At 43.3% G+C, this 14,232-nt stretch overlaps 2 protein-coding genes across 4 annotated transcripts in view; one reads left to right on the forward strand and one right to left on the reverse strand.

Annotated features, from left to right (window-relative positions):
• idh2 (isocitrate dehydrogenase (NADP(+)) 2) overlaps positions 1–3,987 on the forward strand; it is a 16,348-nt gene extending 12,361 nt beyond the window's left edge. Inside the window, exons 8-11 of the mRNA XM_074632992.1 lie at positions 1–112; positions 389–486; positions 572–664; positions 3,572–3,987. The exon at positions 1–112 is cut by the window's left edge and continues 1 nt beyond it. Of these exons, the coding sequence (XP_074489093.1) occupies positions 1–112; positions 389–486; positions 572–664; positions 3,572–3,656 (388 nt within the window). The 3' untranslated portion in view covers positions 3,657–3,987. The remainder of the gene's footprint in view (positions 113–388; positions 487–571; positions 665–3,571) is intronic.
• Positions 3,988–4,033: 46 nt separating this feature from the next.
• On the reverse strand, positions 4,034–13,517 carry znf710a (zinc finger protein 710a). Of its 3 annotated transcripts, none has more exons than XM_074632991.1 (5): positions 13,399–13,517; positions 7,318–8,805; positions 6,436–6,627; positions 6,172–6,346; positions 4,034–5,762 (listed from the first exon to the last, which is right to left on the reverse strand). In XM_074632991.1, exons 2-5 carry the CDS (start codon positions 8,764–8,766, stop codon positions 5,593–5,595), a joined length of 1,986 nt encoding a protein of 661 aa, XP_074489092.1. In that variant the 5' UTR covers positions 8,767–8,805; positions 13,399–13,517; the 3' UTR covers positions 4,034–5,592. The 3 variants fall into 3 exon arrangements, with proteins under 3 accessions (XP_074489092.1, XP_074489090.1, XP_074489091.1); XM_074632989.1 differs by lacking the exon at positions 13,399–13,517 and adding an exon at positions 10,783–10,931; XM_074632990.1 differs by lacking the exon at positions 13,399–13,517 and adding an exon at positions 9,608–9,955.
• Positions 13,518–14,232: the final 715 nt, after the last annotated feature.

Below are 14,232 nucleotides of genomic sequence, written 5' to 3' on the forward strand. Positions count from 1 at the left end.
TTTTGGCTCTCTGGGATTGATGACATCAGTTCTCGTGTGCCCTGACGGCAAGACTATCGAGTCTGAGGCCGCCCACGGCACCGTGACCAGGCATTATCGCGAGCACCAGAAGGTTATTAACTATCTATATCAAACTTATGTCTCTGTATTGAAAAACATTTATACTGGGCAATGAAACAGAATATGTGATTCCAAATTATGGCCTTGCTAGCAGACTGTGTTATCTGTGGGGTTATACTGCCATCATGTGGTGAAAATTGAGAATGAGAAGTGTGCTTAGATGTCAAAAACAAATAAATTAATTATGCTTTACATTCATGATAATTAAAAACATTCTAGCTCTGTGTAGTAGTTAAAACGCTAACATTATCCTCAACTCTACTTTCAGGGAAGGCCGACCAGCACCAACCCCATCGCCAGCATTTTCGCCTGGACGAGAGGCCTGGAGCATCGCGGCAAACTTGACGGCAACCCCGACCTTATCAAGTACGAGATGTTGTCGTCTTTGTAGGAAACATGCTGACCCTGGGATGAAACATGCCTTTTTCTAAATGTCTTTGTTCATGTGCAGATTCTCCCAGACTCTGGAGAGGGTGTGTGTCGAGACTGTTGAGAGCGGTACGATGACCAAGGACCTCGCAGGTTGCATCCACGGCCTGCCCAAGTAAGTTCATTTTGTTTGTTAATACTGCGGTCAGAGCTAAATCAACAACTACATCAGAAAACGTATTTCTTACGAAGATTTTGATGATGTACACTTGATAATCCATTTTTATTAAATATACAGTACCTATCTCCAGATCAGCCAGAGTTCTTCTTTGATTCATTCAACAAAGGGCTGGAAATATGCAAAATGGGATGTCTTTCCACACAGAGTGTCACACAGCACATCCATGACAGCACACCCTTAACATGTTCAGTTTGAATGAGAGAATGAGAATCAGTGATTCAAATATTTATGTCTGGACTAAAACAAACCTAAATGTCTTGGAGGTACTGCATGGTTACATAAACATGTTTTTACCTGCAAGACTTCTGAAGGTGTAAGGAAGGTTTCGGCCTCAGAGACAACTAAAAATAAGGAATGGAAAGCTCTTGATATATATTGGACTTCACTTCACGCCTAAAATATGTAGAATAAAAGGCATGAGTGCAACTATTATTACTAAGGCTGCCCCCTCCTGGTCAATTAGTCGACTAATTGGTCGTTGTGGTCTTGGTTGACTAAGATTTCTTTAGTCGATTAGTCATTTTTTTATACTGAATGACTTATTTCTAAGAAACTAATGAGCACATCTCTGGTAAACACAAGATTGTGGTGCTTTTGTGTGATTCTTTGTGGAGAAACTCAGTTTTACAAATCTGTCGATTAAATCAACTAATAGATTAGTCGACAAAATCGTATCGAGTGCTAGTCGCACTTCTTTGGCCGAGGACAGCCCCAATTATTATTCCTTATTGCAAAGGATATGCATTTAAATTTAAGAAATAAGAAAGAAATGTTCTGAAAAAAAAGATCGGGTTTGTAAATCCAATATTTTATGTAATCCATGAGGGTGGAATAAGATTTAAAGTAGAGCTAAGAATCAGTTAATGAAGAAAGAATAGGGAGTGCTGCACTGAGTCAAGAAACTTGGTGTTGGTGATAATGAAGTAAAAAATCCGGTGCTCTTTAAGGATAGGACAATGACTGTCCAGATTACTTTCCTTGGTATTAGTTGGCCGTCTGAAAAACGTCTGAAACACTCTGTGAGTTAAAAATCCTTTATTGATACATGGATGACCAACGTGTTTCGACTCATCAAGTCTTCATCAGGGAATAAAAGGAAAAAAAACAATTAGTTGATTGACAGGAAAATATCTGCAATTATTTAGATTATCAGTTAGTCATTTAAGTAATTTTCTTTAAAGGAAAACGCAAATAGTTCCAGCATCTCAATTTTGAGGATTTGCAGCTTTTCTCTTTTCTATAACATTTTAATTTGAAAGCCTTTTGGGTTTGGGATTTCACCTTGAGTTGGGGGAAATTGTAACAGCCATTTTTCACAATTTTCTGATCTTTTATCCACTAACAATTTGAAAAAACTATCTGCAGATTAAGCAAAAACTGATCGGTTGCAGCCCTAATTTTGAGTTTGTATCCATTTAGTCAATGGAGCATCTCCATGGAGCTTTGGAACTTTACACCTACAGTATAATAGCATCCAAAAATGAATGTTTAGTGCCTCACTGGCAGATTTGATTTTTTTCACTTTGAATGCAAATATTCTCTTTGATTAAACCACCACCATCAGTCTGAAACTTTGAAGAAGAAATGTGTTAGTCTCAGTCCAGATCAAAATCTGGATCCAGGAGATTTTAAAGGATTCTCGACATCATGAAATAGTAATTGAGGGTGCATTTTTGAATGATGAAGAACAAACTCCACATGTATTGCATGTCCATCTAGCTCCAGGTACAGATGAACGATTTTCGGAACATTTTATTTAACCCTTATTTGAGGGTTGTGTACATAGATATTTTATATCTATGGTTGTGTAGCCGTGGTGGAGGTATGTGCCATCTTGTTTACCAACTTGTTTCTGCCCATGATATATGTAATAGGGCTGTCAATCGATTCAAATATCTAATCACGATTAATTGCATTATTGTCTATAGTTAATTGTGATTAATTGTAATTAATTGCAAATGTATATATATATATATATATATATATATATATATATATATATAATATATTATTATTGACAATCAATTAACAACGCACAACAATGACAAACAGCTGTCAGTGTGTCAGTGTGCTGACTTGACTATGACTTGCCCCAAACTGCATGTGATTATCATAAAGTGGGCATGTCTGTAAAGAGGAGACTCGTGGGTACCCATAGAACCCATTTTCATTCACATATCTTGAGGTCAGAGGTCAAGGGACACCTTTTGAAAATGGCCGTGACAGTTTTTTCCTTAATTTAGCATAACTTGTGAGACAATGGATTTTCTTCAGGTTTTCTAGTTTGTCATATGATGCCAGTTTCTTCACTCTAGCTTTAAAACTGAGCCTGCTACAACCTAAAAATTGCAAGATGCGTTAAAGATATTAGTGACGTTAAAACAAATTTGCGTCAGCGCGTTATTATCACGTTAACGTTCACAGCCCTAATATGTATACATACATGGTATATGCACTACATTAGCTGTTAGTTGCTTCGGCTCACCTGCTAACTTCAACACATCTTTACTTCTTCTTTCAAGCATTTTTTTATCCATTGCAGCTCACACTGATTTCTTCTTATTTTTGTTGTTAAAGACACTATTCTCAGCAAACTTTTTTTTTTTTTTAATAATACAGCTGTCATGTAGTATCAAGTCATAGCATAGTGTAGTTAAAAGTTGCTTATATCAAGCCCATTCTAATGTTTACGTAATAATGACATTGATAATTATAATAATGTTATTAACCAACAACCCTAATAATAATAATAAAAATTAGAAACATAACTGATTGTATTGCTACAATATTGTTTTTTTTCCCCTAAAGTACTGAATATTCTTTCTTGTCTTGCCTTCTCAGTGTCAAGCTGAACGAGCACTACGTCAATACCACAGACTTCCTCGACGCCATCAAGACAAATCTGGATAAAGCCCTCGGCAAGTAAAGGACTTGTAAAGAATATAGTTAGCCTGGAGATGGCAATGTCACTCATCTGTTTTTGTACCTCATTTTTAATTTAAAAAGGTCAACAAATCTACTTGCATTTCGTCTGAAGGAAGAAAAAAGTACTGTAATAGGATTATGTAGTATTCTAATGGGTTATTAAATAGTTGAGAACTGTGCTTCCACCTGATGCCTCCCTAACTATCTGTCCCACTATTTGCAAGGTTTTATTTTTGTAATGTGAAGTACTGTATTAATACTGTGTAATGCCTTTGGTAGGAGGACTGAAGTCTGTCAAACATATTTGCCAATAAATCCCATGTTTGACCCACTATCGGTATGTTTTGTTGTTGTTTCAAAGCAAACAAAGGTGAGCCATTTTAAAGGTAAATAAATTTATTATTTTACAGTCTGGTACACAACATTGTACATACATTTCTATCCACATTATCTCCACACTAATGTCTAATACAGAAAGCCATTTAAGCTGAACATCTTCCCCTTTTTGTATCATCACTAAAACCGTGATGGAATGAACACAGAAGCTGGAAAAACTCACAAAATTGAGCAATTTTTTTATTTTATATGCGCTATATCAACATCGCAAATGGATACCTTGCTTTTGCAGGTTACAAGTTTGAAAAGCTAAGCACTGGGGAAACTGAATATATTGAGCATTTCCCAAATCATTTTCCACAAGGTCCGTGGCCCTGTCACATGTTGGGAGGTTGTCGTTCATCACTTGAGACCAGTGTACAGCATGATGGATGGCATGCTCTTGCAGACACACTGGGGCACTTAATATTTGTGTCTTCAGTTTTTTTTTTTTTTTGGGGACACTTCTTGTTGAGATTCATCCATAAAAAAAACTGCAATATGAATGCAGGGTTTGCATTGCTTTTGAGAAATGCTGCAGTCTTGTCTCGTGAAGGCCTGGATGGGGGGGGAGAATGGTCTGTTCTCTGTGGTAATCTTTTGAGGAGATCTACAGATGGGTGGGAGGGGAACCTGAATGTAATTTCATGAGGTCTGCGATTGGACCCAAAGAAAATCCAATGTCCCAGCTCAACACAACAGCAAGGAATAGAGACTTACAGTCCCTGTGTAACTGCAAGATTTGATCCAATTCTTTGGTAAAGGGGTCCTACCATTATTAAGGGTTTTTTGATTAGCGTCTGAAAAACATTCCACAGAAACAATTACATTCAAAGACTAGAGATCAATACAGGGTGATGCTTGTTAATGCAAAACCTAAAAAGTAGACACAGTGGTCCTCAGTGCAACGCACTGATTACAGTACCAGCCACCGTACAAGTGGACTGATACATTCTGTACAGTATTATACAATAAAACACGGATTGCAAATCCAATGGAACCCATTTTGCAGACCTCAAATTTAATTTATCACAGTATAAATCAAAGTGAATCATTAACCCTCTGCAACTTGATAAGCTTTGGCAAGTGAAATGAAGCGTTCCCTTCTTTAACCCTTCACATTAGTTTACCCCAGCAGACTGAGAGACACCGGGATTGTCTGAATGAGTAAGTGCAGTATATCATCACCATATGCTTGTAGCTAAAAATGTGCTTTTTAAATTCAGCTCAGATGACGTTCCTGTTTTTCATATAGATTTTTTTTTATTTTACCTAAATGCTCCCATTTTTGACACTCCACTTTTCTTCAAATATAATATATTTATTCAGTAGATTTTGCTGTTTGCTTTTTTTAGAGATGAAAAATATGCAATAAGGTAAAAAGTATACATTTCCAAATTTTGTAGCGAGTGATTCCAGTGCATATGAATGTGCATGTGCAGTTGGCCGGGTTTCTTCACACCCTTGAAGAACAACCCAAGCCTTTTTAAAAGGAAAAACAAAAAAAAAATCCCGTTTTCATAAGTTCACACTTATATTCAATTTGGGGTCATTTCAATAATTCATGCAGTGCTGAAGCGCCCTGCGCCCTTCCCATAGGTGCTGTAATACTCCATTTGAGATAGTTTAGCAATGTCTGGCGTGTTGTTGTTGTTGGCTCGGTTTTCTCGCTCGCTGAATTCAAAGCTCTCCTCTTCGTAGTCCTCCTGGCCTTCTGGGTCTGGGGGGGGTTCTGAGGAAGAAAGCAAATACACAAATATGATCACACCAAACAACACACACATACAGAGCTGTTCCTAAAGACACACAGTCTCATTGAGCCAGTAGATTGCCCCTACTCCTCCCTCCACTCCCTCAGTATCACTCTCTACTGATAGAGACAGGCATGTCTAATCCAGGCACTGCTATATTTACTAAACACACAGGGAGGGAGTGACAGAGAAACATCAAAACACTTGGCCACTCGATTACAGTACATGCTGAGTCAAAGTGCATTAGGGGCAGACTGAGTGACAATAATGCGACATGAAGAGTCCCACTGGGAAATTCGCCACGCATAACCCATCAACAAATTCAAATGTCATCAAGGAGTTTCATCTATTTTAAAGCAGAGAGCGTAATTAATCAATGGAGATATTCACCATGCCCGTCTATTGAGGTGTCCATGATGCCGTGTTTGACCTTCATGTGTCGGCTGAGGTTGCCCTTCAGGTTGAACTTGCTGCTGCAGTAAGGGCACTTGAAGGGCTTGCTGCCGGCGTGGAGGTGCATGTGGCCGAGGAGGTTGTACATTCTGTTAAAAGACTTTCCGCACACCTGAGAGACAAGAGCGCAGTAGTCAGTTAACCTCTACCCGCTTCATCAACTTTTTTTCCTTGAAGTAAAACTCCACTTGCTTCACTCACCTTGCATTTGAAAGGCTTGACCGGCAGGTGGACAATCATGTGCGTTTTAAGGGTCTGCTTTTGGACAAAGGTCTTGAAGCAGACGTGGCACTGGAAGGGCCTCACGCTGGCGTGGATCAACATGTGTCTCTTCAGGTTGGCAGACAAGGTGAACTCTCTGGCACAGACGTCACACTTGAATTCTTTCATGCCCTGCAAAAACAAAATAGTGCTTTTAATTAATTTGGCTGAGTATATGTTTTTAGAGGGAAATAAATAATGAGTCACCGGTAGAGAAAACACATGTAGATTGCATTAGCCCCCCAAGTGTTGAAAGACGGAGTGGAAAAAGTCCAACAATGGAAAGAATAAACTTTTTTTTAAACTTAAATTTAACTTTAATTTTTTTTATATTTAACAAAAGCAAATGCCATGAAAAGATTCCCCCCCCCTATGGAATAAACTAAATAATGAAATGGAGAGAAAGACCAGGGTGATTCATCAGACACAAAGGGAAGTAGCTCTGCAAATGACACACAACACAAAACACATGCAAGTGGGGGGTTGAGCCAAACAAAAAAAAAACTCAAGGCCTTTGAAGGCTATGTTTACAAAGCAACTGGTTTTGGAGGAAAGGCTGTGGTGCAAGTGTACAATATACCCTCCCATTTTCCTATGAGGATTCATACAGAGGATTACTCTGATTGAGTGAAGCTCAAATACTTCCCATCTTCCCGTAATCCCTTATATGTTTATATCCTGATAATGACATTTTAAATATAGGTTTAGTATGTGCGGTTGCATGAGGCCGGCCTATTCTGGGTTTTGTTTTGAACACAAACTGGTAGACAAAGACGCATCATTTTGGGTTTCAGTAAGTGTGAGGGTGTGCGCTGCCAGTACCTTGTGAGTGAGAGCGTGTTGTCGGAGGTGGTGGATCTGGACGAACTCCATGCCGCACTCGGGGCAAACGTAGGGCCGCACGTTCTGGTGCTTCATCAAGTGGTTCTGCAGCTGGCTGCGGTAAGCGAACGACTTGTGGCACTCTGTACACTGGTACGTGGTCGGGCCCTGGTGGCTGGCCAGGTGGCGCTTCAGGTGCGCGTACGTCGGGAACTCGAGGCCGCACTGGGTGCAGACGTGGCACTGGCCGTTTTCGTGCTTGTTCTCGTGGGTCCTCAGCTCGCTGGGGTAGGCGAAGCCGCGGCCGCAGAAGCGGCAGCTGTAGGGCTTGACGTCCGAATGCTGCAGCATGTGCCTCTTCAGGTGGCTGGTCTGCGTGAAGGCTTTCTCACACACGGTGCACTTGTGAGGTCTGGTTCCTTGGTGGGTGAGCAGGTGAGTCTGGAGGTGGCTCGGCTGCTTGAAGAGCTTTCCACAGTGTAGACATTCATGGGGCTTAATTCCGTTATGGCCCAGAATATGAGTGACGAGGTTGTATTTGGATGTGTATGATTTCTCACACATGCGGCACTTCCAGCGTTTCAGACCCTCTCCCACATCTACGCAGTACGACTCGTCGATCTGTACGTTGATGTCCAGCCGGTCGATCTGCATTCGCCTGGCAAGGCCCTCTGGGTCTGACCACAGCATGGCCTGGCCGTTCTCCTCGTACTCCCCTGGCAGGGCCATGTCCGCTGACTCGTAGGCCACCTCGTTGGACTCGTAATAGCGGCTCCCCAGAGGACTGCCAGTGTCGCCACTGGTCTTGAGGTTTAGCGCCTCCTCTTCTTCTTCTTCCTCTACCACCAAATCTTCTTCCTTCCTCTCTCTTTCTCTGCCAGTGTTTTCTTCTTCTTCCTGTTCTGGCTGTGCGTCTGTTTGCGGCCTGGGCGTATCTCTGACACATGAGGGACAGTCTCTGCAGGCCTGCTCCTCTTTCAGAGAGCCTTGTTTGGTGACTGAATCCTCTGACTTGCCAGGACTTCGCCTGCTGTTCATGTGAATGCAGGAGGGAGGGGTGTCAGACTCAAGCCGTTCACCTTTAACCTGAGCCTGATGTGGACTTGCTACTTTGTGCGGGTGAACCTCCTCGCTCTTGGGCCTTTTGGTTCTCCCGCGAGGCCCGGGTCTTCTTCTCTCACTGCAGTGGGGCTGGGGCTCTGGCTCCCCAGCGGGCTCCGCCAGGTAGTCACCGTTGGCCCCTATTAGCTGATCTGCGTACTCGTACTCCATCGCCTCAGGTGGAGGAGGGGGACACTCTCTGGGCTCTCCCGTGTAGAAGCCATTCGGAGCGATGGTAGCCCCAAAGATTTCATTCTGGGAGATGAGGCCGAGAACGGCAGCCTGAGCCAGAGATAGCACCACCACGGGCTCCGTCTGCGTGCCCACGTCCACGTGGCCCTCAGTCATCTTAGGGTACGTCCGCACCAGGCGGCTACTCTCCTCCTCCTGGAAGAAAACACATTGAAGAGATGAGTTTTTAAAAAAGGAACTTGTTTCAAACCCCTCCTTACACAATGTTTCCTCATATAACCTCATTTCCCCATTGTAGCCTCATGATATTGGTAACCTTCCTATTAATACAAACAAAAGGCTTTGTGCTGCCAGAATATTGAAATTATCATATGTTTTTAGTTTAGTAAGAATCCAGACTGACACCAGAAGCTACACAATCTTCTTCTCCCTGGACTCCGGGAGAATATTAAGACTTTCAGGGTTACTCTGTGAACGCCACATTCATACTACGCCTTGTGTCTTTGCTCTGAATAACATTCGATTGAGGAGATAAGGCAGATCTGTGTTAGCACCCCGTTTCCTTCCTTGACAGGCTTTAGAATAATAAAGAACACAACGAGGGATGCAGGTCCAGCCAGGAAGTTGACTTCCGCGGACTGTCCTCGGCACTTCCTGTGGGGTCCCGGGGCAGCCTGGCTGACCAAAGTCAGCTCATCGCCGGTGCTGTCTGTTCCATGCATGAGGAGCAGAGCGTTTCAGCTCCACACCCGCCGTAGCCGACTTCATAATGCCTGCCACACTGGGCTTCCTTAACAAGATGATATATGCCAGCAGGCAGTCTCATATCCATAACAGACATTCGATTGAGCTTCGAGCTCATTCTGTATTCCAGACCGATGCATATACGACTCGCTAACATAATTGTATGGTTCGCGAGTGTTTCAGACCCACGCGCACATGTTTACCCCGCCGCCTGTAAAAGCGGAACTATGAGGGAAGAAATTGTGGTACGAACCAAACTGGCTGTCTGTGGTAAAGGAGAAGCGAACATTGCAGGCCACCGGTTTCAGGTTATTTCTCAGCATGGATCTGAGTGGAAAGGAAAATGTATAGAGAGAAGCTCTCTGACCCCTACTTTCTTTTCAGACACTCTGTGTGCCATACGCACCAGCAAGAGCTGCTTCCTTTCCTGACACAATACTGAGAGAAAAGAAAAGAGTGGATGGAGAAAGGAAGAGGAGATAGAGCAAGAATAAAGGTGTGTGTGTGTGCATGTGCATGTGAGTGTGTGTTGGGAGAGGGGAGTAGACCTGGATGCCCTGATAACCACGTCATTTATAATTACTGCTTTTAAAGTAGTCAGACAGACTGTGTGTTTGTGAGAAAGAAAAGGAAAGAGACTGGGTGTGTGTTTGAAAGCGTGTGTGTGTGTCTGTGTGTGTCTGTGTGTGTGTGTGTGTGAGTGAGAGAGAGAGAAAAGAGAGGGAGGGAGGTATATGGAGAGAAGGAGAAAGAGCTGTGGGCGGGGGAGGAGTGGAGGGAGGGAGACAGAGAGAGAAATGAGATGGAGGGGCTGAAAGATAAAGAAAGAGGGGAGGAGAGGGAGGGGAGGGAAGGGGAAGGAGAGATTGAGTGAGCATGTGAGAGGAGGGAAGAGAGAAAGGAAAAGGAGAGGGAGGGGGTGTGCAGGGGGGGTGGTGGTGGTGGTAGAGGGGGGGGGCGGAGAGAGACAGAAAGACAGAGTGAGTGAGTGAGAGAGAGAGAAAGAGGGGAAGGGAAGGAGGGGGGGAGCCGGAGAGAGAAGAAAAAGCACAGCAAAATGAAAGGCTGACAAAATGAAAGAGAAAAAGACAAATGACAAGGAGACAGAGAAGGTAGGGTAGTAATTGCAAGAGTCCGTACTTTCACATTTAAAGTTGCATCCGAGAGACACCTAAGGACAAACAATTAAGAGGCGGCAGCAGAGAAAACAAACGGCACATATAGAAACTCTTATCTTTAAAAAAAAAAAAAAAAAAAAGACTGCGGTACTCGTATGAATGTGAAAAGTAATCTCGCTTCCCCTTCACACTTACACAAGAGTGTAAATAGCTCACTAATAAACTGCCAAACAAGTAACCCCCCCCCCCACCCCCCACCCTAACCTTTAACAGCAACACATCTTCCTCCATCTCTAGCTTACAAACTCACCACATTGTTCCTGGAGTGATGTTTGAGGTGTTTCAGGGATCTCATCCTTCAGGAGAAATGAGTGGAGTAAAAAAATCCACCTCCTATTTATATCTGTGGGAGAGTGGGGCGGTCCCACGGCTCATCCTCCTCCTACTGTTGCTGTTATCAGAACTGACTGTGCCTGCCCCCCCCTCCACCAGCCCTCCACCCCACACACACACGCACACACGCACACACGCACACACACACACACAGACACACACAGCATCACCCCATTTCTTTCTCTTCCTCCCACCCTCTCCTTCCCATCTCACTTCTCTTTCTCTCCTCTTTTCTCTTACAAACACACACACACACACACACACACACACACACACACACATCTTATCTCCCGTTCTCACTACATACAATTCAGCATGACCCTTCAACACACATTTCTCTTGAAGGCACACAAGCTCTATCTTTTCTTGATCACACTTTATACTTTGCATTTCCTTTTTTTCTTTTTTTTCTTTTTTATTACGAGCAAACGCAACAAACAGTTACGAAATCTAATCAGCAGTTTCTCCACAGATATATATATGACACGCACAAACATGTTTATATATATGTATGTATGTATGCAGGCGCACACAGAGGCACGTACACACTTTCACAACACGCACAAACACTCAGAGAGAGAGAGAGAGAGAGAGAGAGACTATGGGTGGAGGTGCGTCTGTCAGCAGCAAAACAGTCAGACAGATAATGTCTGAGAAATGCTAAAATTTTAACTTTCCACAGACCGTGTAGTTTGCTGCCATTATTTCTTAGATTCAAACTAATTAACTATTGAGACAGCCTGAAGTATACTGTCTGAGAAATTCAGAAGAATGAGTGACAAAAGAAAAAAGAAGGAGAAAGAAAGGAGAGAAAAGCAGTTAGGAGAGAGGGAGGGAGGGAGACAGACGTGGGGGAGAAAGAATAAGGAAGAAAGAAGAAGCAGAGGGAGGGGGAGTGAAGCTGAGTGGAGGAAGAGGAGGAGGAGGGAGGAGGAGGGAGGGGGGGGTGAGAGAGACAGAAAGAAAAAGGGAGAGAGGAAAGAGAGCCGGGGTGGGGGAGGGAAGAAGAGAATGCAGCAAAAAAGGAGGAAGAAGGAAAAAGGAGAGACGGGGGAGGAGGAGGAGGAGGAGGAGGAGAGGGGGGGTGGAGGCATAAGAAAGGATGTGGCAAAAGAAAGAGAAAGAATAAAAGAGAGAGAAAAGAAAGAGGAGGAGTGGTGGAGATGGGGGTGGGGGGGAGTGGTGGGGTGGGGATGGGAAGAGAGATAGACGGAGGGTTGAAAGAAAATGCAGTGAAAGGAAAGAAGGAGAAAAAGAGAGAAGAAAAAAAGGGGGATGGTGGAGTGTGAAAATAAAAAAGAAGAGTCCATCAGCAAGAGAAAAGAGAAAGGGGAGGAGGAGGAGGAGGAGGGGGGGGGTGCAGAATGAAGAAGAGGAGGTGGAGGAGGGAGGAAGGGGGGGGGGGAGCAAAGGGAATGGAGAGAGGAAAGGAGATAGAGAGACGGAGAGAGTGAGGAAAAGGAAAAACAGCAAGGGAAGACATTAACTATTGAACTTCCAGATTTCTTTCAGGCTGTGTTGAGAAACAGTGCGGCAGAGTACCTGCGGGCTAAGTACAGGTTGTGTGCTTAAGTAGTCGGCACTGAAGATGATCCTGATAATTAGACAGGTATTCTATTATACCAGAGCTTACCTTAAACCTTTTTTTAAACTAGTAGAAAAAAATCAAAATGTATGTATAGGTGCAGGCGAGCGCGACAAACACTGTGTGGACACATGCCAATTGTGACTGTATAAGGCTGAGGACTGTGCATAAACATTTCCTACTAAATAACAGGAAAGGGCAAACCTTGAAAACCTTGATCAATCATCAGCGGCTGGGAGTGCTGCGAGAATGAGAAAGATAGAGAGAAAGGGGAGCGGAGGGGGGGGGGTGAGGAGGGAGGAGGAGGAGGAGGAGGAGGAGGGAGAGATAGGGAATGAGAGTGAGCGCGAGGGAGGGGAGGGGAGGGAGAAAGAGAAAGATTGAGTGAGGGTGTGAGTGAGGGGGAGAGATAGCAGGAAGTCGAGGGAGAGAATGGGAGAGAAAATAGAAGGAGAGCAAGGGAAGAAACAAAGAGATAAGAGGCTGAAAGACAAAGAAACCACATGGAAGAAACAACAAGGGACACGTACATAAAACAACACAGAACTAGCCTATGGGGAAAATGAAAAAGACACAGACAACAAAAGTTTGGGGAAGAAATACACTGGCTCCTTTCCAGGCCTGAATCTTCATAACAGAAAAAACCTGCTCGTCCATTTACTTTGTGTGGGGGGGCTGTATGGAAAACTAATAGCGGGAAAGGTTACGGTGGATAATAAGCGTAGAATATACAGGTTCCTATGAGCATTAGGAGAAAGAGACGAGTAAGGGAAGTAAACCATTGCCCTGCTCTCAAGCGTACTAACCCTCAACTGGGATTTCAAATGTGTGTTTGTCTGATGTCTGAGATCAGGGACAAGCACACACATACTACTGAAACCAACACGCCTTCAGTTCCCCACAGCCCTGAAACAACACACTTCTGACACGGGTGTCCGTATGACTTACTGTATTTCCAACCAGCGACTTCTTGTCCGTTTTTCTAAACCCCGGCCTGGTTCTCGCTGCGTTGTTTATCTATAGGAGGACAACCATGCAGCGCGGTGTCACATCCTCTCTGTGATATAGGTCAAAGTTATAACTTCTTTTTTTCCAGCAAGAGGAAGAGAGAGGAAGAGAGAGAGAGAGAGGACGGATTCAGCCATCAGCTGTCTGTCTTACCCCTGAGAAAAGCTCAATGAATCATAAAACTGCAGAGGACTCATTGATGACAACTCCCTTCTTTTTTTCTGGTTAAAACAAATGTAGTACACACCCTGAGAAATGCAAATGACAACAAACTGGAGGAACTGTATGATGCGTAGGTTAGCCTCTCTGTATATTAGGGCTGTGGATTGGCAAGAATCTGGTGATACAATACGTATCATGATACTGGGGTAACGATTCAATATATTGCAATTTACTGTATTACAATACTGTAAGTAAGGTGATATATTGCAATTTTTTAAAATTTAATTTTAGGAAAACTGTCATAGTATGAAGAGACATCAGAAGTGCACTATTTTAGAATAGGCAAAAATAACACATTTATACTGTATGCAAAAAACTGCATGTGATTATCATAAAGTGGTATCCAGAGAACCCATTTTCATTCACATATCTTGAGGTCAGAGGTCAAGGGACCCCTATGAAAATCGCCATACCAGTTTCTCCTCGCCAAAGTTTGACGTCACTTTGGAGCGTTATTTATCCTCCTTTGCGACAAGCTAGTACGACATGGTTGGTACCAATGTATTCCTTAGGTTTACTAGTTTCATATGACGCACATCTTCACTCTAGCTT

This window comes from Sebastes fasciatus, chromosome 4 (assembly GCF_043250625.1).
Source record: "Sebastes fasciatus isolate fSebFas1 chromosome 4, fSebFas1.pri, whole genome shotgun sequence".
Lineage (NCBI taxonomy): Eukaryota > Metazoa > Chordata > Actinopteri > Perciformes > Sebastidae > Sebastes > Sebastes fasciatus.

Coding starts and splice junctions, on each gene's coding strand:
- znf710a (XM_074632989.1), bottom strand. CDS start 10,827: ATGAGATCCCTGAAACACCTCAAACATCACTCCAGGAACAATGTG. Junction 8,806..10,782: donor ATCACTCCAGGAACAATGTG/GTGAGTTTGTAA, acceptor GTTTTCTTCCAG/GAGGAGGAGAGTAGCCGCCT. Junction 6,347..6,435: donor TCAAGCCTTTCAAATGCAAG/GTGAGTGAAGCA, acceptor CTTGTCTCTCAG/GTGTGCGGAAAGTCTTTTAA.